Raw genomic sequence first — 23,803 nt, forward strand, 5'->3', positions numbered from 1 at the left:
GTTTCTGTCTCACGGGATACTGTTTTATGAAAAACATGAGTTTAAAATGTACTAAAATGTCAGAAATTCAGTTCTTGTGGAAAATGCTGACTGTTCTGCTCAATGCCCCATAAATTTGACAATCCAACCATTCTGTTTCATAGATGTCACGTTGTGCGAAAAAGTCTTCAGGTTACTGCAGCTCCACTTCTGTATCATTCACAGGTATGATCAAGACCGAGGCAGCAATTTTTCCTATGAATTATATAACCTATCTTGGATTAACTTGACATTTTTATATTTAATCAGATCTTGACATTTTAGCCTCATCAGTTTTCCAGGTTGACTTCAACACAGATTACAACGTTCTCATACACAGACTGTGTCCTGAATGAACTAGTCAGAAAATATTTTTAATTTTTTAATTTTTCACCCATTTTGCACAATCAGCGTGTACTAGACATTACACATTTTAGCGACCTATTTACAGCCAAGAAAAAGCAAACATTTGTTGTTATGGAGCATCACACATGCAGAAGATGAGAGCAGGAAGAGGCAGAGGCAGGGGGCATCTTGCCTCTCAGGGATGGGCAGCCTTCGTCCTTACGGGCCAGAATCCAATGGGTGACATTTTTTTCAAAATGGGTTTATGACTGGAGGCAATGCTGCTCGAGCTCTGAGAAACAGTCACGTCTGTCAAATGAGGTGGTTTACAAACGAGAGGATTCTGCAGCCCAGGTGACGGGATTTGCCCATTCCTGCGGCAGGGCATTAACAGCAGGTTAAAATCTTGTCTGGTGAGACAGCACCATCTACAGTACTACTGAAGCCAAGCTGCCTATGTTATCTCATCGCATTTTACATTAATATTTGCATCTTTTCCTGTTACCTCCGTATTTGTCATCCTCTCCCGCATTTTGCAGGAATTGATATTTATCTCCAGAAATACAGCTGGTTTGTTACTGAAAACCATAGGGTTTTTAGTAAAATTCCATTACAGAGCATATGCATGAATTGGATGTTGTATTTGTAGCCTTAAATCCTTAAATCAGAATCCTTAGTTGCCAGACCTATCAGAAGAAAACACTGCTAGATTCAATTCTTCACCCAGTGGTACTAAATAAGTCCCTTTTCCCTATTGGTCTTTTGAGATACTGAGTGTCTAACTCTCAGCAACTGCCTCCCATTTCTCAGGATCATAAATATTTTCATCTTATGGAAAGGAGTGAATATTTAGAGAAAGAGGGAACTGTCACCACTCTTATGGTTTGACTGCCTGGATATGTTTACAGCTTTTACATAGAGCATAATTCAACCACTTTACTTTAACTTGTGTTTGTAAATACAAAAAGAGCCTACAAATCTGTAATCTACAAATTACAGTATAAAGCAGCACTTAGTACTTTGGTTGCAACACATCAAAATTTGTCCCACAAGAGACATGCTGGCTGGTAGCAAAGTCTAAGGCCTACGACATGGCTCAGTTCTGTTCACGTTTGACTAGATCTTTGCCTATCCAGTTTCAGACATCCAAAGTAGAGCCTGGTGTTATCGAAAAGCTAGGTGAACAGAACATGACTTCAGAAAACTGCTGCAAACCTAACAGGTTCAACTAAAAAAAAAACTACAAACTAATGAAACCAAAAATAAAGCATGGGTTCCAAAACAAAAACACTTAAGAAACCATCCGCTCAACTGCAAACTTTAAACAAAGTAAATGCCTTAAAAATCAATATAAGTACAAAAAACATTGTAAGCAAAAACCTAAATCTAGCAGTATTAATGCATAATGCATTCCATTTGCTTAAGTCTGTCTGGGTACTTATTTGCCCATCACAACACTGATGACTGTTTATATACTACTGTATATCTCTTCCATAAGGGGTTAAATGTGTTTCCTTATGTTTGGTGGGACAGATCGTGCAAAGCAGAAACATTCTATTTCACAGCATGTATTGGTAAAATTATAAAGAAAATCCTAGAGAATTTGGAACAAATACATTTATTAGCAACTAGAACAGTATGTACCCAACATTCAAAGGATCTTTTATATAAATATTATTTAACTCACTGAAATATGAGGAACAAATCACAGACATTTATTTTGGGGGTAACACAGAACATATTTTAATTTTTTCTTCCAAGAAGTCATTCAGTACTGTTCTTTTTGTACTTGGGTTATGCAGATGTTACTTAAAAGATAAAAGCATAAAACACCACGAAGGCATTGTTTTAAAATTCTGCAGCAGCATTTAAAAGACAGACAGACAAAAACAGGTCAGCACCTGCTGTTTTCAAGTATTACAACATCCGTAGTCAAACGATTGGAAACAGCCAGGATCTTTACGTTCTTCCATAGGAAGGTCATTTCTTTTCATTAAAAATTTTTTGGCAAGCTCAGAATGAAAATTCATCTAATTAAAATTGTGGGTGTGGCTTCCATCATAACTAAAAAGAAAACAAAAATCACCTACCATGTCATGGTCTAAAGAGCCATCTATACAAGTCTGTTGCACGCTGTTATGTGAAAGATGAACAAATTGATAAGGTTTTGTGGCAGACAAAAAATGAATTACTAAAAGGTCCAGTCAGCCATTTAACTATTACAGAGATGACTTTACAAAATGATCTTTTACCTACTAGGTGATGATTATGTCCCCTCAGTTTCTGTTTTCTCTACCACTGGCTGTATTTCAGCTCCATCCTGCAGCTCATTCTTTTCATTGTCTACATCCCTGGGAGACGCATGCTTTTCGGGGCCGTCCAGCTTGTCTTTCTCCGGGGTGGGCTTAAGGTCCGTTTCCTCTCCGTTCACCCGCAGCAGTTTGTCCTGCTTTTGGTTCTCGTTTGTCCCCTCGGGAAATTTCAGCGACTGCTGCTGAGGGGATGCCCAGGCCTCGCGGTCGCGCTCACGCCCGAACCGGCTGCCGTTCATTTCCCTGCGGAAGTCAAAATCCCTATCGTCCCGGTCTCTCTGCCTCTCCCAGGGGCGGCGCCGGTCGTCAAAATCCCGGTGGACGTCGGGCTCAAACCCGCGGTTCCAAGAGGCTCCTCCCCTGCCTTCAAAGCGGAAGTTCGCCCCCGAGCCTGGCCTGTCGTCGTGAAAACCCTTTGGGGCGCCAACGGGCACCCCCCGCAGCTCGCGCTCGTCAAAATCTCCCCTCGGGGGGCCCCAGCGGCTCTCGGATCGAAAACCACTGCCAGGCTCCCTTCTGAGGTTCTCTCTGCTCTCTGCTGGCGCACCCCTGACCCCTTCCCTTCCTTCGAGCCTATTAACACTCTCTCGCTGTTCTGCAGAAGCCCTCAGGAGGCCCGCACTCTGTTTCTCGACAGGCGGAAAGCGATAATCCTGGTCACCCTCTTGCTGAATATTCTCGTTTCCCCTGGGTCTCCCATCCTCCGACTTGCTCACACTATGGCCCGTCTGGTTTGCCGGTCTGCCAAAAGTTCCCTCGGGCCGGCTGAAGTGATCGAGCGGAGGGAATGGGCCGCGGGGCCTCGTCTGCAAAGAGGAATCGAGCATCGAGGTGGGAGGCATGTTGTTTGGTTGAGGAGGTAGTCCAGGCTGCATTAAGAGTGAAAACCTTGGGCCGGGAGGGGGTGGTATCATACCGGGCCGAATATCTAAAGGCAACAATCCGGGCATCCTTTGGCCAGGAATGTGTGAAGGATGCAGAGGGTGTGGCAGGGACATCGAAGGGTGCATGCCTAGAAGGCTAACAGACGCATTCTGGACATCGCTTTGGATTCCTACAGAAAAGAGCAGAACAAGTATGTGGATAAGGTAAAGTGAAGAGACCATTTGAGAGATCATTTGTTCAAAAACTTCAATGCATGAGAGACAAACTTTTAAAATACCTGGCGTCAGACACATTTCCTAATAGACCTGCGAGTCTGTAAGGGCTGTCAGGGGTTCACCAAGTATCTTACCTTGCACTGTTTTCGCATCCGTTGAGGCATTTGACTTCTCTGTCGCCTGGGCTGATTTTTCTTCCGCTGCGCTGCTGCTTCGCTGCTGTGGCTGGACTCCAATGGGATTAAAAGCTCCAGTTCCTGGGATAGCAGGAGGAACAAAGCTCCCCGGAATGGTACTACCCGGAGGCATGACGGCTCCAAAAGGCGAATCCTTCACACCATCCTGGGCTGCAGAAATCGAAGGCTGTACCAAGGCTGACAACAAACAAACAACTCTTAAATGACTTGCACGGATATTGCAAACAGAAAACACAGATTTCCTTCTCCGAACAACAACAAAAATCCCGAGCTAAGTTACTGACATGAATTACAGTTGTCCTAGAAATTGTAAACTCTTAACACTTGTTTGGTTAGATGCAAAGCACATATGGTATGTGCAGGTCATGTTGCTTCACAGATGCAGAGAAAAGTCAGACACTTGCATTAAACTGCACATCAGAAAATAAGTGGTTTTAAACATTTCACTTAATTTAAACTTACATGTTTGTACTGAAGGAATTCCAGGTCCTACAGCTGTTGGTGGAACTACAGGAGGCGGCATGTAACCTTAATGTAAAAAATATAAAAAAATAAAACTAGAACAACAGTCTTCTGTAACCTGACATTAAATTGCCATGCCAATTCAGAATGAAACTATTTGTACAAAAAAGAATAGCTACAGCAACTTCATCAGTTGGTTCAATCACTGGGCTGGTCTGAAGCAAAAGCTCTACTATTATTTATTTAGAAATAATTCAAATTACGAACTAAAACATTACACCAACATTCTCATAATTTTCAGTATTCTAGATTAAGAAGGAAAAATAGATTTCTTCCATGAGTCCCTAACACATTTCTAGCAATCTTTATATTCTGAACAGGAACACATCCTGTTGTGCTCAACACTACAATACTCCTGCACTGATACAAAACCCACGTTCTCAGACCTAGATACAATAATTCAACCGGCCTAAATCAGAAACCCATGTGTTCTCAGAGATGCAGAAGAGCTCAGACGGTCCACAATAAACAATACACAAACATATTTGTAATAAAGCACGGAATAAAAGAAACAATGCCTGAAAGGCTTGACACCAAATACTGCTGTACCTCCGAAGGAAAGAACGTCCCTGAGGGTTTCTACACCCAGAACATGTGCGGGCGTAATCCCTTACCAGGGGGCGGCTGGGAAGCATTAAATCCAGCCCTCAGAAACGGAGGAGGAGGCCCAAAACCTGGAGGAGGCATCGTCATGGTGACTGGAAACGCTGGGGGCACCAGCCCAACCGCGGGAACTCCCTGAGCCACTGGAATCTGGAATTGAACCACACCGCTTTACAGCAACAGGACGTTCTAGCTTGCACTTCGAGAGCTGGAAAGATATTTTATGGGACAGTAAACACCAACACCAAGGAAGGCGTGCCCATTAGACAACTAAACCTGAAGTCAACCTACTTTAAGCTGAGGAGGAGAAGATCACAAAACGAGAAAAAGGAATAATTCCACACGATACACCTGGACAGGTGGAACCTCGTATTTGATGCACTGAGAAGTCACACTAAAACAGCACAGCAACAAGAGAGCTTCAAGCAACTATTGCTGTAATGACGCTTTAGATGTGCAATTGACTACGCTACTTAAACAGTCACAAAACTTCAAATCATCCGGAAGAATTCCATAGCACTTGCTTTTCTGGACAGGAGAACATTCATCGAAATGCACTTGCTAGTTACCCATTCAGTACCGCACTGTTTTCACACGCATCTGAAATAATACAACCAACAAACACTGATAACAGGCTCGCCGTGAAGTGTTGATCTTATACGTGTTCCAGGTGACTCCAGCAGCCACCCGAGGCGGTCGCAGGAAGAGCTGGGAGAGCACTGACCTGAACGGGCAGCATGGCGACCGGCTGCGTGAAGGCGTCTGGCTGCGAGCTGGCCACAGAGCTGGGGTCCACACTCGCACTCTGGCCCTGGCTCTCCTTGGACGCCTCCGCGCACTTCGCGGCCTCCCACTCTAGAGAAACAGCCACCACGAAAGATCTTCAGAGCCAGAATGGAGACGACTGAACAAATCGGGGCCGAGGCATGCGAGACCTTATCAGCTTATTCGTTATTAGTCCTACTTTTAAACTGGAAACACAATGAGGGAAAAATAGTTTCTTTTTCTTAAAACAGTTAGATGCCAGCCTCTGACCTGCCAGCCTCGAGCCATTCACTTTGTTTGACTACTAGCTCTGCAGGGAAGTCGATGACACGTGGTGTCAGTGCTGCCTCCCTCAGTGATGTCTTCACAAGCCTTCAAAGGGCAGGACGCTGCTGGGTGAGAAGACTGACTCATCCCGACTCTGCTCCAATTGGCTCAGTGCCCCTTTGTGCCGTCACCTTTGTAACTCAGTGTCGCATGTCCCACAGAAATACATTAATGGACTGCATCTGTCATTAATTTTGTCTGAGCCTCCAAAATCAACTGAACTTGAACACGATTAAAATGAAGACATCAGCTTCCTGGGTATGGTCTAAAATCACACTCATGTCAGGTCTAATGTCAACACTCTTTCATTTACGATGGTGTCTGTAGTTTCAGGATTTTCCACACGCTGGATTACCAGGGTGGAATAGGTACATCAATTTTTCATGATGACAACATGACGACAGGACATCTGCACAAACATTTTATTCCCAAAACTTAAGTTCACGTTTTGAACAAAAGAACCATCACTGCCTGTCAAGGTAAAAGAAGCATACAATTGATTTGCTTTAACACAAGTAAATATTTACACTATTGTTTTATAATTTTATGCCTTCATTTACTTAGAATTGCAGAATACTCGTGCCTTTCAAAAAATTTCTGTACCAAGTAAAAAAAAAAGAGAAACTGATTCATTTCAGAATGACAGAAGTCTTTTCAGTAAAGAAAGGTTTTTTTTCCTGGGCAAAAAGTTACTTCAGCCCTTCAGAGATTAAAACTGTCATGCCAGTTGTGTCCTTAAAACCAAAGTAACTTTTCTTCACTCCATTTCTTGAGATCGTCAGTAAATTTGCACTTTTGAAATCCTAAATGTCATAGGACCGGGAGATAAGTATATATTTATAATAGTTCAGGTGGGTAGCTGCGTCAGCATTCATAGGCTGCAAAGGAACAAGTAATAGGTGTATTCCATGCTGAAAAGAGAAGAGAGAAAACACAACGTTTCGGCCGTGGAGCCTTCTTCAGGTGTGAGGTGTGAGAAACCTGAAGAAGGCTCCACGGCCGAAACGTTGTGTTTTCTCTCTTCTCTTTTCAGCATGGAATACACCTATTACTTGTTCCTGTACATTTAAAAGAACTAACTTCTTAGTCAAAGGCTACTGGCAGCGTACCACTGTTGACAGTGTCCTGGTCGATCATTCCTCCTTCTGCAAAGCCATCCAGGTCGTCCACCTTGACCTTCTCCCAGGGTATGTAGGTCACACCAAGATCTACATCCCAGAACTGCTTGTACTCCTGCTTCACCCCCTTGTTCAAAGCCCACGCAATCTGAAAAGATAGATCCATTCCAATTATAGCAATTCTTCTTATTATTATCAATGCTGTATTTAGAATGGGTCTCTTCTGTACATTCAAAATCAACTACACTTGAAGACAATTAAAATTCCAAGTTTAGCTCCCTGGGTATGGTTTAAAATCACAAGTAATAAGCTCTTAACACTCTCATTTACAATGGCTGCCATTAACATACTGGGCAAAGAAACAAAAAATAATTTCACGCATTAATTTACCTTAATGACTTTGGAGCCAATTTTGTAAGAACCAGTACTGAGCTTCTGGCGGGCACGGTACGCATCCTGTCTGTGAACCATGCAAATATACGCACATCCTCTGGGAGGGATCATCTAGGAAAAGATTCGGAGGAAAAGCATTCAATACTCAGGTATTCTAGTGTGTTCTTACACATCAGACTGCATGGCAAACTGTAGGATTTGCATTATAATAATGCAAGTCTTATTCAGAAATGATGCTGACACTGAAATCTAAATTAACAGGAGAATTGAGAAAATGTCACAGTGAAAAAATTCATATCCACAACTTGTACTTACATTTATGGATTCAATCTGTCCAAATTCCTCAAACAAGTTGGTTAGGTCTTGCTGTGTGGCCTTCTTATCTACTTGTCCCACCCACAGAGTAGTACTGCAAACTGCAAAAATGAATTACATTTTTCAACACTTTGTATCGCACTATCATGTCTGAAAAGATACCGATTTACAATTTGAACATTCTGCGGTTTTAATATTATCAAGTGTTTTCTTCCTCTAAGCAAAATGCCTCAAAAACCAATAGTAGTGAGAAAACTTGAACCACACTTTTTAAACTTAATTAATTTTAGGATAGTTTGATTAAATTCTTCAGCAAAATTCTTCCCCTTCATTGGAGATTCTCTGCATTCACTCCCAATGCTGAGCAGGACAGCGTCTGAGTCACAGCAATGCAGTGTCTGCCATGTGAACTGCGTTCTCACCGCTTAGTGTTTTAGAGCGGATGGGAGGCAGCCCTTTTTTCTGTCGTTCCTTCTCTCGCTCCCGAGCCCTGCGCTCGCTGGAGTAGGACCGCGAGGACTTCCTCTTCCGTTCCCGCGATCGGGAGCGCGATCGCTTCCGGTGTTTGCGTTTCCGTGAACCAGACCGGGATCTTGACCGTCTTTTTCTTGGGGACCTGCGGATTTAGCAGATGCACGCGCACGGCGAATGACTACAGGACAGCGTGACAGATGTGGCCTGGGGTTCAGAGAGTAGTCCACATGGCGTTCATAAATACTGGATTGATCCAAAAAAATAATTCCTCAGCGCATTAGTGCACATAGCACAGTTCAATATCGAACGTTATTTTTTAGAACTAACACTGTAACAAAAAATATTTCTGGGGGGAAAATATTTTCCCCGCATTGGCCAATACACTGTAAAATGTAAAATATAGTTTTAGGAAAAAATGCATTCATATTTAAAAAAAAATACTTATATTTAGTTATGTAGAACCACAAATACTATATTTAATGACTACTGATCTTTGCCTTTTCTCCCCATACAGCTTCTTTACATCTTGGCTCAAAAATATCTTTCCTGTACCCAGACAGGCAGAATAAGGAAGCATAGACAGGCACCCCTGACCTGCCAGCCACGAGCCATTCACTTTGTTTGACTTGGTACTAGCTCTGCAGGGAAGTCGATGACACATAGTGTCAGTGCTGCCTCCCTCAGTGATGTCTTCACAAGCCTTCAAAGGGCAGGAAGTTGCTGGGGTGAGAAGACTGACTCATCCCGACTCTGTTCCAGGGGCACTGAGCCAAACTGCGTGCCGCCAACCTGGGTAACTCCAGTGACAGTGCAGCAGTCAGCTAGTGCCTCTGCTCAGGTACAAACTTGCAACGTCCAGACCTTGGAACTTGTGCCTTTTTTAATGTGTTAATCTACATCCCTATAGGGTTTCCGGTGAAGAGCAAGTGGCAGAATTTCCTTCAGATTTGTATTTATCTCACCTTGACCGGGATTTTGATCGTGTTCTTGACCTTGTGTTCACAGCCCTTTTGTCTTCTTGTTCAAAAATCTCACCATCGACCAGGTCTTGCCCTTCGTCAAGATCCATATCCTGTTTAAAAGAATAAGAAGCTGATATAAGAATACTTCGGTGCTGCAAAATTGTTATTAACATTCCTTCATTGGTAAAAATAGTACTGAAAAAAGCTCAGGTTAGATCTAATAAATAGTTGTATATAATTTCATTTTAACAAGATTAAAAAAAAAAGTATGCCTGAACTGTAAAATGGGCTTCTAACAATGCCTTACAGAGCTGGAGTTCTGATGTACATCTTACACATGTGAGGGAACTTGCCTGCTGTTGGTTATCCATCGAATCATCAAGTTTGGCTTCTACCTCTTGGAGCTGTTGTTGACTGCTTCCCTGGGATGGTGATGCCGAATTCTCTGACCCAAACATGCCTTCCTGGCTCTCCAGAGAAATAGTCTGGGGAAAAAACCCCACTTAAATTACAGCTCTCAACCGCAACACAAGCAACTAATGAAATACAATTCATGCAATGAAACTTTTAAACTTTGATAACACCTGAAAAAAAGATCTAGCGATCAGAACAATATCTATTATCGACTTCAAATTGATCGTGAAAAATAAAACAAGCAACTGGAATAATGAACATCACAGATTATGAGATGTAACCATACTGGTCAGAGGTGGGCTCCGACCGAAAACAATAAGCAATGCGAAATGCACAACAGCAGCAGAAATCCCATGCTTTCTCCTGCCGGCATGAACCATCTAGTAATCAAGGAGAATGTTCATTTTATCAACACTTTTCAAAGTGTACACCTTCAGAAAGGCTTAATCGTTTCTAAATTTTAAAACAGAAAGTGCTGTTTGGACTTGAAATATACTGTTGTGGAAAGGGCTGCTAACGAACCCTTCATCCTGCCTGCCATTTGATTTAAAGGAGTGTCAGATGGGGGCAGCGATGTTTACCTTCTGTTGTTGCTGCTGGTGCTCCAGCAGCTGTTTCTGCAGCTGCTCCAGGTTCTGCTGCTGCAGCTGCTCAGCCAGCTGATGGAAAAGGGAGGTGTTTATGGACTCTGAGACAATGGGGCTGGAAGACAAGAGCGACAGCACACTTGAGCACGCCTTGATCACTGCAGTTAAAAAGTTAGGTTACATTTTCTGTCATCAGTAAATGATAAAGCAGAGAGGCACAACTGTACTTTTGCAAACCTTTTTATTCCTCCACAACTTAACCCCTCCACAAGTGATATCCTCATCCACATGAATAGAGGAATTTAGTGTTGAATACATAATCATTTCCAGAAGGAAATCACAGATATGCTTAGACATTAGACACAATTACACGTTAGACAAACAAGATCTAAGAAACAATCATAAAAAAACATAAAAATGGCAAACTGTCAGTTTGTAGGTGTAGGGATGTAGGTGTTAATGCCACAGTATCTAGTCTCATTTCTTGATCCTAAAACTGCATTTATTTTAATAATAATAAGGAATGAACATAACTGAACTTGTACCTAAAAGCAGAAATAGTTTTGTGCAACATGAGTGGACTCTTTATTGAGCAAACACAGGTTACGTATGGGTAAGTTCAGTGCCAGCTTGAGAGAATCTGGTAACTGTACAACCCATCCTTACATTTGAGATGTAGGTGCTTCCTTTTTAGATTCTTCAGTATGTTCAGACTCCTCCCCAAAATCAAACTGGTCCAATAGCTTCTAGAAGAGATAAAGACAAGCCCTTTACATCTGCTAACTCATTATTAAGACATTCAGCATCATTGTGCAGAACTGATACTCCATATTTACACAGAACTTTACAGTACAGAACTGCACATAACAAATTAAGGTTGGTATAACAGAGCATGATTCAGGTATTCACGATTAACAGTACAAAGTATTAAAGGACATAACCATTCAAGAGGTGTTCCGATTTTGAAAATTTGCAAAAGATCTACAATGCACAAATAATATAACTAAAAACAGGAGGCAACAAAAAGTTGAATGTGAATAAATAGCTCAGCAAACCACAAAAACATGAACTGCAAAGTTCTACTGTATAGAAAACAGCAGCGAAAAATTATGAAACTGACAAATGTTTTCAAAGCATACATGTTGGGTTGTCTGCATTGTGTGAATGGTATGAAAACAGACATTTTCCTGGTAAGATTTAACAAAAGCGACCTGTCTGCAGCTTCATAATAGGTGGAAAATTCTTAATGAAATTACAGCTGAGAGTCACTTCCTCACATAGATTTCATTTCACCTGGGTTTGGTATCAATGTGATATAAAGTCTATATCTTTTAAATGGCACAAACAACAATCTTAATTATAAAGCAACTAAAGTTAATATTTTAAGCTTTATTTATGTGGAAAGTCTCCATCGTTATTTTTAGTGTGTGTGCATCACTATACACTAATAAGAAACCTGCCTGTCAGAATAACGCAGAGGTTGACACCTTACTCTCCTGTACAAACTAGCTTGCCGCACCCCAGGAGCAAGGCCCACAGGCCCCCTTTCTCACCTTGTTGAATGAAACCCTCTGTTCCAGCGGATTGAGAGTATTGGCCGCCGCGGCCGCTGCCGTGAGCTGTGCTGTGAGGGCCTGGAGCTGAACTACAAGTCCAGCGTCCAAAGCCTGGAGTATCGAGGGCTGGGGCTTCTGCTGCTGCATCTGCAGACTCTGCACCAACTGCTGGAGCTACGGATGGAAGAAAGAATTATGCACAACAAGCAAGAAGACTAACAAGATTCTATACTGTACTCAAGAAAAAAAAACTCTAGGTCTCACCATAGTTTTAAGTAATTACCAGTTTTGAGTAAGTCACTTCCAAATTATTAACACAAAATAAAGCATTATTAAATGGAAAATGAATACATGGCTGCCAAAAGTGGATTTAAACATCTGTGTAGTTGCAAGGAAGTTACTGGGAGAGAGATACCAGACTGGAAACCAACTGACCTATACACTACTCACCTGTTGACCCTGAGGACTTTGCAGAATCTGCGCCACAGCAGCAATTGTGTCTGTATTGGATATCTGAGAAGCCCAGGAGTCGGGCAGATTCTGTACAATGTTAGCTGGGGTTGCAGGGGTTACTGGAGTTCCTGTACAAGAGGGGAAAGTTTTAGTGTGAGAAATGAACATATGTATAAACATATGTTGAACACTAACGTTTTTTTTGCCATTTTACAACATTAAGAGCTACATCATGCACATAGTTTTGCCACTACAACCCAGGCACACGGCATGTCTGTAAACATCAGAATAAAAGTGACACTAACATCAAGCTTTAAATGAGTGTCAATTTGCTTTAATGTGAACACCTCAAGTTGCAGTCTTAAAGAGATAAATGTGAGAACTAAATGGTGGCCCAGAAGATAACCTGTGAATATCACAATGCTTTTATCTTGTATAACAATATACATCTAATTTTAAGACTTGTATGACAAACAGATGAAAACTGCATGACAAGTAGACAACGAATATTACAAGCCATGACCACTAGGTGTCAGTAAAACACCAGAAAATGGAGGAAGGGGATTAACCGCAATTTCACCTGCTGGATTCCCATCAGCGTGCAAGTTTATTTTTCATTCACCTGCCAGTAACTGTGAAGGAATTAAGCTGAACTGCTTGCTGTCAACATCAGAAAAACAGGGGGAAGGGTTTAACACGACAAGAGCTTTCCCCTGCCTCGCTGCGCCCGTGAGAGCGCCGGGGCTCCCGGGTCTGGGCTCACCTGGAGTGGCGTTGCTGACGGGGGCTGCGGTGCTGGCGATCACAGGGGTGACACTGGGAGGCGGGAGTCCTGCGGCCATGTCCAACAGGGGCTGAATAATGTCACTCTTGAAAACACTGTTCTTCTGCCACAGATTCAACACCCTGACAATCTTACTCTACACAAGACACAAAAGAGAGGTTTTTGAAGTTCTCAGCAGTGTGTGTGACGGTTTCATACCGAAAATGCTCAACTCTGAACCTGTGCCGTCTCAACATAAAGTATCTGAGCACTGTACTGTACTGACTTTGACATCTACTGCTTTTCTGGTTTTAGATGTTGTTACAGACATGGAGAAATGTGGCTGTTGTGCTACTATATCAATGACCAATCCAACAAACTCAAATTCTGAGTTGCAGAATGTTTGCATTAGACCCCTAAAGAACAAGCATGGCATGTTCATTTAAACCCACCAGGGTTTCATGCTTATTATCACTTTGTTCTCGTGCGGCATCCTCCTGGTCTCATCATATTTACTGAAATTTGTGCACAGCCCTTCATTTCACAAATACAGTAATTTCAGGGAGGTATCCAATTGACTCTTAGACCACTGACAGTCCTAAGAAGCAAAGTGATTAATCTTGAGCAGAATAATCTTCTCTATTTCGAAGCTTGCTCTCCATGAGACACACGGACAGGGAGAGAGAAGCTTGGAGTCAGAGTGCAGGTTCAGCCATTTATACGTCGCCCCTGGGGCAGCTGGGGTTAAGGGCCTTGCTCAGGGGCCCAAGAGAGTAGGATTCCTCTGCTGCGGGATTTGAACCGGCAACCTTCCAGCCACAGGCACAGATCCTTAGCCACAGAGCCACCGCTTATATGGTTTTATTTTGTAAATATCATGACTATTTTCATGCATAGGCTAAAAAAAGGTCACTTCCAACTAAAAAGTGGGGTACTGTAAGGAACATTTATCTAGGTCAGTGTGGGTGGAATGGGGGGTACAAATAACTTCACAAACTTTAAAGAGGAGTTGAAGAAATGTATTTGCATGAATGTAGCACAGTGCTCAAGGATTTGGTCACATTTTGCAAATCTGATGCATTGAAACATAGTCAGGATGTTAACAAAAAAGAAATGCAAAATAGCAGCTAAAAAGAAAACAAGGGAATCTCAGAAAAGTATGTGTGAGTGTTTACATGTTTGGATAATGGTATAATTTGGGATATATTCACTGAGCACAAGCAGGCAACATATTTCTGTGATTCAGCGTATTTCCATAACCAGTGGTATCTTCAAGACCACTGTTCCTTCAACATCATTTATACTATTTTCAGTTTTTTAAGAATGGGCAGAATGATTTCTCATTATAAGCTACCACTTCACCTCCTAGGTTAATGTGGATGCCACTTTTATAAAGCTCAGGGGCCATATTTATACAAAATCTCCCAGTATCACCTCTGTTGTGAAAAAAATGATGTTGCAAAACCACAAATAAACTTTTAAAGTTACTTTATTCTTAAATTAACGTTTGAAAGAGATGCTTAAGGGAAAAGGCGCGAGCCTGGACCAGCTGTGAAACTTTTTTGAACACAGCCTTATTTTGAGCTATCAATACAATGTAAGATAAACAAGCACACCAAAAACTAAAGCCCCAAAACATCAGTAGCATCACTATGCCTCTACCACCTCACCTTGTAAACAAGTCCAGAAGCCCTCTATCTCTCACTCTTAAGCCCTTGCCACTACACCCTGTGATCCAAGATCAGGAAAGGTCTTATCTTAAAACAGTATGATTTTTTCAATTCAGAAGTACCTTGTCATCCGCAGGGCATCGATATAAATTCTGGAAGGTGTTGATGATATTTTTGCTGAACCGTGGAGCAAACACATCCTTCTCCTGACCAAACTGATGCCGTGACTGTCGGACAATGGAGTCGATGACATACAGCCCTGGAACCTTATACTCCGGCTTGCACTGTCGAGAGAATTAGTAACAGATTATTTTTGATACCTGAATTAACTGAAAGGTGTTGGACTATGCACTGCATAGGATAAACTAGAAACATTTGGTCTGCAGAGTCCGTAAGATTAAATCAATAAAACAATGAAAAATAAAAAGCCATCATAGGTCAAACATTTGCAACTGCCAAAGTAGCTTTGTTTCCAAAAGGCTGATATCATATGAGCAGCTTCCTTTTAAGCTTCACTAAGAAGTCACACCAAACAAAATTATGAAAATACTTAAATAATTAAAAAATAATACTTCTTGGTATGAGCAAGCTTTACACAAGACAAAATGTGTGTCAAAAACAGGGAGGACACTAAATATCTACTTGACTGAAAAATTAAAACTGCATATTAGGATTACACCTCAAGCAAAAAGATTTAAATTTAACCTTAACAAAAACACCAAGGTTGTAAACTATTGCTGTAAGTAACACGTTGAATACCTTAATTATTATTTATGCTATTCTAGGAACAAAATGACAGCAGAAACAATACAGGCAATATGTATATGTTTATATAAGTACATTACACATCCACTAATATCTAAAATATCAGATGACAAAAATTACAAATTGTGTTGATTGTAATCCTTTGAATACTCTAAATAAACTAAATGGAACTGGCAGTAAGAGTCAAATATAGAGGATTTTGTCAGAGCAACTTACTTTCTGAATGAACTTCTCCACACTCTGCACAACATGCTTGTAGAACTGAAAGAGAGAAAAGAAAATGAAAAACTTTCTATAACCACAGCTCATTAAAGGTGGTATTTTGAAACTTGGCAGACATCTCTCTCCATTTCGCCGTTTTAGGAAACGGACTTACACAAAAAGTGTTTAAAAATAATGTGAGGAAACAGCAGAAGGTTCCAATTGTTTCACTGTTACCACATACTCCAGCTCTTCCGAGGGAATGTGACTGACAATATATTCATTTCACCAAGTAATAACTCTGTATAGGGTATAGTTATACCTAACCAGGCTAAAAATGCAATAGAGTTGTCATAGCTGCTAAATACAGCTGTATGGACAGCGTGTGCCACAACTGATCTGTTATCATTGTAATCATTCTTGAGTGTTATCTGGAGTTCAAATATAGTGATCTAGGAAAAAGGGATTCAAAATGTCCTTCTTTTACCACTGACACAAAGGCATGTTTTTGTTGTTTTAAGACTATAGAGGTTCTTTCCCATAATCTCTTTTTTTAGACGGGCAGTCTGTAATGTGACAGTTCTAAAGGGCACACTTATTTTAACTGAATTTAAGGTAAAATGGGTTCAAGAATTTTATTGAAGGATTTCCAGTTATGGTATAGATTATGGCGTGAACTGCATATACTGCATTTCATCCCAAAGTGCTTTACACATAGGAGAGAACCCAATGAGCCAATATCTCAATTTATCTTTTCAAACGGACGACAGTCCTGCTAGATTCATGCATCCCTGACCGCCGTACTGGGACATTGGTTTGGAAATTATGGTCCTGAGAGACGGGCATCACCTACTGGTCCACCAATACCACTAACAGCAGCGACCCGATCTTCCTTGGGCTGACCAGGCCCAGTCTTGCTTAGCTTTTCAGATCTGTCAAGATCAGGCAACCCGGTAGTAAGGCTACTGCCTTCCTTCTTAATTTGACAATTTACTATGACAATCAACAAACTACAAAAAATACAGCAATGAACTATTTATTATTTCCACTAGGTATAGTCATGCAGAACATAGAACATAGAATGAAAACTAGTTTTAGTAAAAACACACAAAAAATGTGAAGCACAAATAGGTACAATGACAAAGCACAAAAAATTGTAATCTTTCATTATCTTGGTAGTGATCAGTGATGAGAATAAATTGTGTACGACAAAAACAATAGTAGGGCCTTCTTAAAATATATTTTAAAGAAAATCAAACCATACAAATTAATTCATGCAGCAATTCAATATCGCCAGCAGCCAAATCACCCTGCAACTCACAACTGGCAACCCACTGAAGCTAAGCAGGTGTGAGCCTGGTCAGTACTTGGATGTGAGACCTCCTGGGAAAAACTAAGGTTGGAAGAGGCGTTAGTGGGGCCAGCAGGGGGCGCTAACCCTGCGGCTCATGTGGGTCCTAATGCCCCAGTGTAGTGACGGGGACACTATACTGTAAACAGGCGCCGTCCTTCGGATGAGACATAAAACCGAGGTCCTGACTCCCTGTGGTCATTAAACATCCCAGGGTGTTTCTTGAAAAGAGTAGGGGTGTTACCCCGGCGTCCTGGCCAAATTTCCCATCGGGCTTTATCAATCATGGCCTCCTAACAATCCCCCTCTATATATTGGCTTAATTACTCTGCTCTCCTCCCCACTGATCGCTGATGTGGGGTGAGCGTTCTGGCGCACTATGGATGCTGCACATTGGTGGTGGTGAGGGGAGTCCCCATTACCTGTAAAGCGCTTTGAGTGGAGTGTCCAGAAAAGCGCTATATAAGTGTAAGCAATTATTATTATTAATTTATTTGAGAAAAATAGCTGGATTACCCACCAATCCATTTTTGAACAGCCTGGCAATTAACAAGGCACAAGGTATTGAATATTTGGAGGGGAACCACGAACACACAGACTATTGTTCATTTCAGGTTGAAATGTTGCAATGGTCCAATGCTCGACCTAGCCAAACAGAGAAAAACTGTTTCGACCCTGATGTCAGGATAGATCCAACACTGTCCAAAAACCAGTTTCCACAACCCTACACTTATTGATTAGGGGCACCATAATGCCACGTTACTAGAAAAGGTGTACGATTTAAAAATTCCTTTGTGTTGTGAAAAAGTGCATATTTCATTTTGATAGTAATTAGGGGCCTAACTTAACACAGGTAAAAATATGAAAAAACTGTAGCTCTGGGCAAAATAAGAACTTGCAATGTCATTAATATAGCGACAATCATTTTGGTAAGTGAATATTCTATTAACAATTATTCACGTAACACACTCCTCTTTCAGACTTTCAATTAGCCTGAATGTTCACATACCTGTGTTTTTGCTTTCTGATAACCCAAATTTTACATGAGTAAATAAACCTATCATGATTAGATTTAGTAACAAGTAAAGGTTTATTCCATGCTGAATAGAGAAGAAAAGAAACCACGTTTCGGCTGTGGAGCCTTCTTCAGGTGACAATTTTGCAGCCGACGCAGCAACCTACTTGATGATATTTGCATTTGTGGTGAAGTCTCCCAGCATGTGCTGTGGCTAAAGGCTGTTACTATTTCTTGGGAAACACTGGGCGGTGTGATTGTCCCGGTATCAAGTTGTAAAAAACAACCTTACTTTGTAATGGCACTGTTCTTACTTGAAGGAGAGCAGTGATCAGAGACAGGCAGAGAAACCCTAGTGCATGGAGAAGCCCCAGGTGCACACAAAAAAGGGAGCTGGCAGTAGGAGCAAAAGCACATGGAAATTCCGTCCAAGGGAAAAGTCAAAAGGAGTAGTAGAAGTGTTCTTAGCTGGAGAGCAGAGTTTCAGAGTGAAAGTACAACTAATCACAATCCAGAGGAGTAATCTGGAACATAGCAGGGTTCGTAGCCGGGAAATAACGGGAAGATCTGAGAGACGAGGTCGAGACGAGCGAAACAAAATCCAAAGCCACTTGAGTGGAATCCAAAAAAAGGCATTCAAGGAAGCGAGGTCAAAAGGCTGGGAGAGCAAACACATACAACGCCAAGACCTAAGGCAGAAGTTCTCCAGGACTGAGAGAGGAGGCGACGTGAGGACTGGGGTATAATATCAACAAATAAAATTAAAGGGGGGGAGCGGTGGCTCTGTGGCTAAGGATCTGCACCTGTAGCTGGAAGGTTGCCGGTTCAAATCCTGCGGCCGGCAGAGGAATCCTACTCTGTTAGGCCCCTGAGCAAGGCCCTTAACCCCAGCTGCTCCAGGGGTGCTGTACAATAGCTGACCCTGCGCTCTGACCCTAAGCTTCTCTCTGTGTGTCTCATATAGAGCAAGCTGGGGTATGCAAAAAGACAAATTCCTAATGCAAGAAATTGTATATGGCCAATAAAGTGATCTTATCTTATCTAATACACTCTGTACCGGTTGTCGAAGACATTCAGATGGGACTGATTTTCTGCCAGATCTCATTGTTACGGCAACAGATTGATAGAGATTACAGTTTACAGTAACCGAGATTACAGTTGTTAGAGCAGTTACTTGGTAGCCTCTTACAGTGATCTGGCAAGAACAGGTGTGACACACTTGGTTTAATTTTGTGTGTACGTATAGTACTTAAAGGGGAACTGCAATGCTATTTTTATATTTTGGGGTTAGAAAGAATCGGCATTGATGAGTGCATTTCAAACCACAATTAAAGTAAAATGTACACGGTAACTTTTAAAACCTCCAATTTACATCACAAAATAGAATATGGTGCTTCAAATACCTAGACATTTTTGTCTGTGATTCAGAATGAAAACGGCCGGTGACATGATGTGGCCTTATTACACTGTAAAGAAGCAGGCTTGTGAATACATCTCTTTTAATCCAACAGAAATATTGCTTGGGACTTTGGGACGGGTTTGCCGACAAATGCAACTTACAGGGCCTCTTTATGTCGCAATTTGTGTGAACTACAGTCATACAGAACTTTAATTTTTTATTTTATTTTAGGGTATCACAAATTTGTACAATTATTTTATTTTGTTGCCGAGATTTAATAACTGGTCTGAGAAATTGTGACTGCAGTTCCCCCTAAAGTACTTCCTGGTAGATCCACAGGTGACAGTCTGTACAGTCTGTTTCATTAAATGAAAAAAATCACAGAAAGATTACTGATATGTGGTGAAATGATAGATCTCAATTTAGCAAAATGTTCATTGTCATCAAGGTTTGAAACACTTCTATCATTATAATAACTTTACAAACTGCAGCTATGATAATTATATTATTCTCTTGAAAGGAATACTGTTATGGTGTTTTTTCATCAACTGCCAAAAATAACTGAGCAACAATTTGTAGAGAGTGGCTAGGATGGTTAAAAACAAAACAAATCACCAGGGTCTCACTGTATTTTCCCAGTCATACTTAAAGAAATGAAGGATGTTTCTTGTAGAACACAAACTATAATATCACCGCTTTCAATTAGAAATGGGAAAATTCCCACAGATGGGAACATCTCAAATGTTACCATCAAGTTTGAAAAGGGGGACAGAAATGTCTCACTTCTGTTACCAGTACAGTCACGGAAAATTACGCAGTTAAATCAGAAGAACAGGTAGAAAATGAGGATATTTTAATAAACATCCAATGGGAGTTAAGAAATAGAAAGAGATTAGCATACTGGAATTCTTCAAACAAGCAACAGAAACAGCGGATAACAATGAAACATATAACACGATACAGACTTCTAGAAAATATCTCATAAAAGGTTGATTTCTCAAATTAGAAGCCATAGGAATTTAAGGCAAAGTGCTGTATGCACACACATTGAGAACTGGTTTTGTTCACATGAAATTGAATATTATTTTAAGGGGCATGACCTTTAACTGGACAGATGTGAGCATCAGTGTGCAACAGGGATCCATTTTAGCCCTGCTGCTCTTCCTAATCAATATTAACGATCTAGATTTATATGGTGAGCAAACGAGTCATATTTGCTGATGATTTGAACTTGATGCCTGATATTTGACAAATAGAATTCAACACTGATAAGTACACATTATCACATGAGTATACACGAAACACACTGCCTTGATACTTCTGTCCTGCAGAAAGTATAATTACATAGGGTTCTGTATGTTTATATAGATCCTTCAATGGTGCCATGAAGACATTAAGAGACTTAAAATGTTTGTGTACATACTCAAAAAGTGTGGAATCTAAATCCAGGAAGCTATACTTAAGCTCTACATTGCACTAGTAAGACCTGAACTAAAATACTGTGTTATGTTTTTGTCACCATACCACAAAAAGATTTAATCTCTGAGTCCAAAGAAGAGTAACAGGACTGTTATATACGGCCAGATTGAGGAAGACAAAGCTCAAAAGTCTAGAACAGAGGAGATCAAGAATAGATTTGATCCAAGTATAAACGATTCCCAAGGGGAATAAATAGTTTCAACCTACTGGACTATTTTACATGCAGTAGCAACACAAGAACACAGGGTGGCAATTAGCAACTCAAAGGGAATTCAAGTAGGACAGAGGAGTGCATGGCTGGAAGGCCTGTTCCTGACAGGTGGTACCTTTAAGAGATAGCTGGACAAAATTTTAGATTCATTTAGCTACCAAATTACAAATGAGCAGGACTGGCAGAATTGTACCCCCTTGTTTGCTGTCCTGTCTTCTGTACACACCAACTGGCAAAGTGCAAGACGTAAGGTGCTTTGGGATCAATGAGCAGCATCATCTGTCATTTGTGTTTAAGGAGCTGATGAGGCAATACTGTGTGTCAAAGATGAGAAGAGCACCTTGCCTTATGTAGTTATTAGCGGATATTTAGTATTTTCAATATGGCAACAGAACCTTCGAAAGCCAGATTTAAAGGGATATCTCTTACTGAACAAAATACTGAAAACAAAGAACACTGTTTTGCATAACCTGAAATGCTTTCCAGTAACTATGTAAACATACAAAAGAAAAGTCCTTGCAAACTCCATTAGCAAAAACCAAAACTCAGCTATATAGTTGTTTTCCGCCAATGGCATTTTTGGCACGACTTCAAAGTCACATTTACAGCTCTCTGTACTACGATCAACTGATGTTTCCTATTGATGTCATACAAGTCTCTGCCTACCTTTTGGCATTTTTCTCAGTTGAAACAGACATAACGTATATGTCTGTGTAACATCACATTGTAGTAAAGAGAAAGTAGGTTGCAGCTTATTTTTCTAAATCTTTCATTTTTTAAAAGACTGATGTTCTAAATGGAGGCAACACACAGAGATAGATTTGGAGTGATCAGTTGATGTGTATTCTATATCCTCTCATGAAACCCTGGATACATGAGAGTTCGGATGCCCAGAATTTAATGCCTGGACACAGCAGTAATTAGGGGATACAGAAGTAAACCAAACTACTCCAGCTTTAAAAATAACTTGGCTGCATTGCAAATCCCAGTATCCGATAGGGAAATTAAGGCCAAGTCCTGAGACTTTAATTATATCTTTTAGCATTTCTACGCAACAAGGAACGCACCAATCTCTGGAGGAAAATATAAGAGACCCTGGATGTATTTCACAGTGCCGACATCACTCTAGCTGTGAAGCCAGGATGAACAATGCTGTCCCACCTTCAGTTATTAGACTATGTAAAGTGTTTAACAGTACGTCACTGATTATCTCCATCACTTCAGTATATTAATTTATGACATTTTAATAGGTCAATTTCTGTTAACAACACATAGGTTAACAGTGTTTCTAACTGGCACTAACACTCACATAAACAGAAATCTACTGATGCATTGTGTCAATTATGCTTCTATTTTTTATGTCGACTATCAGTTACTCTGATGCATTTGTTGAAATCACTGAACTAAAGTAAGAATAATAACTACACTGATGACCTAATCAAAGACTAAATCTGGGATGGAATAAGAAAATTCATATTAGGATCTTAATACAGAATCACAAAGGAACGGATCCTATTTTTTAAATGCACACTGGCATGGAAAAGCAAATCTTTGCAAATTAAAGACATCTGTTGTGGAACAACACCTTAAACGTACACGTACTGGTTGACTTTACAAATATTTGACACTCTTTAGAGGATCTATATGTGTAGAATACATTTTAAGTGCACTGTGCTTTTTCCACTGCAGTCACAGTCTAGGCACAGTTAGTTCAGATCAGGGAATGGAGTGCTTTATTTGCCATGGCTCCAGGGGAATCTACAAAGACCTGGGTTCTACGGTCTTCAGCTGAAGCCACAGATGCACAGGAAAACCAATCAGGTTTAGATAATTACTGAGAAACACATATCGGCAAACCTTGTTAATTAGGATGCAATAGTCCTATGGTATCAAAAGCTCGACAAAGTGTAAGACTGTACATCATGGTCACTGCATTAACTGCATCATTTGCCTGAGAAGTGAAAACTGTTTTTACAGATCTCTCACTAACTGGAAGCGAATATAAACTGACTGCTGGGAAAGTCTGTGCCCCTGTGTTGTGGAAAAGAATCTTTGTGTGAGGATGTTTATCAAAGGATTGGTGCTGGAGTAAATCCCTTTTGTGCTCGATATTGTATTACTGCAGAACATGCCCTGTCCATCTGCGGAAAGATCACTTAACTGTGATTTTTAAACCTTCACTTTTTTTCAGTCATTTTGCACAAATAGATGCAAAGACTTCATAAGTTTGAAAGGGTGGACATTCACCCTGCACTGTCACAAAGGACGCATACAACCTTATCCAAGATGGGAAAGAAAATCATAATCACCAACTATTACACAGTCTGCCCCTTATGCTCCAATTTTGCTTTTGCTTTACGGACACTAACTAAAAACTGTAACTTTTTATTAGACCTTTAATATAGCTTAGCTATTACACAAGGGTCTGAAAGTTGTATTAAAATTTTGTAACTCTTCTATATGATATATTGTATCTGGAATTCAAGAA

The 23,803-nt window shown here is 40.8% G+C and overlaps 2 protein-coding genes across 5 annotated transcripts in view; both read right to left on the reverse strand.

Moving 5' to 3' along the window:
• tiam2b (TIAM Rac1 associated GEF 2b) overlaps window positions 1-2,671 on the reverse strand; it is a 120,507-nt gene extending 117,836 nt beyond the window's left edge. Inside the window, exon 1 of the mRNA XM_088626599.1 lies at window positions 2,616-2,671. The gene's annotated coding sequence lies outside the window, so the exon portion shown is untranslated. The remainder of the gene's footprint in view (window positions 1-2,615) is intronic.
• The window catches only part of scaf8 (SR-related CTD-associated factor 8), a 39,543-nt gene continuing 16,127 nt past the window's right edge, over window positions 388-23,803 (reverse strand). For 2 of the 4 annotated variants that reach the window (XM_088626608.1, XM_088626607.1), the window contains exons 3-20: window positions 15,876-15,920; window positions 15,017-15,178; window positions 13,225-13,381; window positions 12,459-12,589; window positions 12,006-12,182; window positions 11,119-11,198; window positions 10,447-10,567; window positions 9,805-9,936; window positions 9,452-9,561; window positions 8,438-8,631; window positions 8,016-8,116; window positions 7,698-7,811; window positions 7,299-7,455; window positions 5,822-5,952; window positions 5,109-5,247; window positions 4,435-4,500; window positions 3,910-4,149; window positions 388-3,729 (exon numbers count right to left, since the gene is read on the reverse strand). In XM_088626608.1, coding sequence (XP_088482734.1) covers window positions 2,630-3,729; window positions 3,910-4,149; window positions 4,435-4,500; window positions 5,109-5,247; window positions 5,822-5,952; window positions 7,299-7,455; window positions 7,698-7,811; window positions 8,016-8,116; window positions 8,438-8,631; window positions 9,452-9,561; window positions 9,805-9,936; window positions 10,447-10,567; window positions 11,119-11,198; window positions 12,006-12,182; window positions 12,459-12,589; window positions 13,225-13,303 — 3,072 coding nt within the window. In that variant the 5' untranslated portion in view covers window positions 13,304-13,381; window positions 15,017-15,178; window positions 15,876-15,920 and the 3' untranslated portion in view covers window positions 388-2,629. The remainder of the gene's footprint in view (window positions 3,730-3,909; window positions 4,150-4,434; window positions 4,501-5,108; window positions 5,248-5,821; window positions 5,953-7,298; window positions 7,456-7,697; window positions 7,812-8,015; window positions 8,117-8,437; window positions 8,632-9,451; window positions 9,562-9,804; window positions 9,937-10,446; window positions 10,568-11,118; window positions 11,199-12,005; window positions 12,183-12,458; window positions 12,590-13,224; window positions 13,382-15,016; window positions 15,179-15,875; window positions 15,921-23,803) is intronic. The other 2 variants (XM_088626605.1, XM_088626604.1) reach the window with 2 other exon arrangements.

This window comes from Lepisosteus platostomus, chromosome 3, assembly GCF_059453375.1.
Source record: "Lepisosteus platostomus isolate fLepPlt1 chromosome 3, fLepPlt1.hap1, whole genome shotgun sequence".
NCBI lineage: Eukaryota > Metazoa > Chordata > Actinopteri > Semionotiformes > Lepisosteidae > Lepisosteus > Lepisosteus platostomus.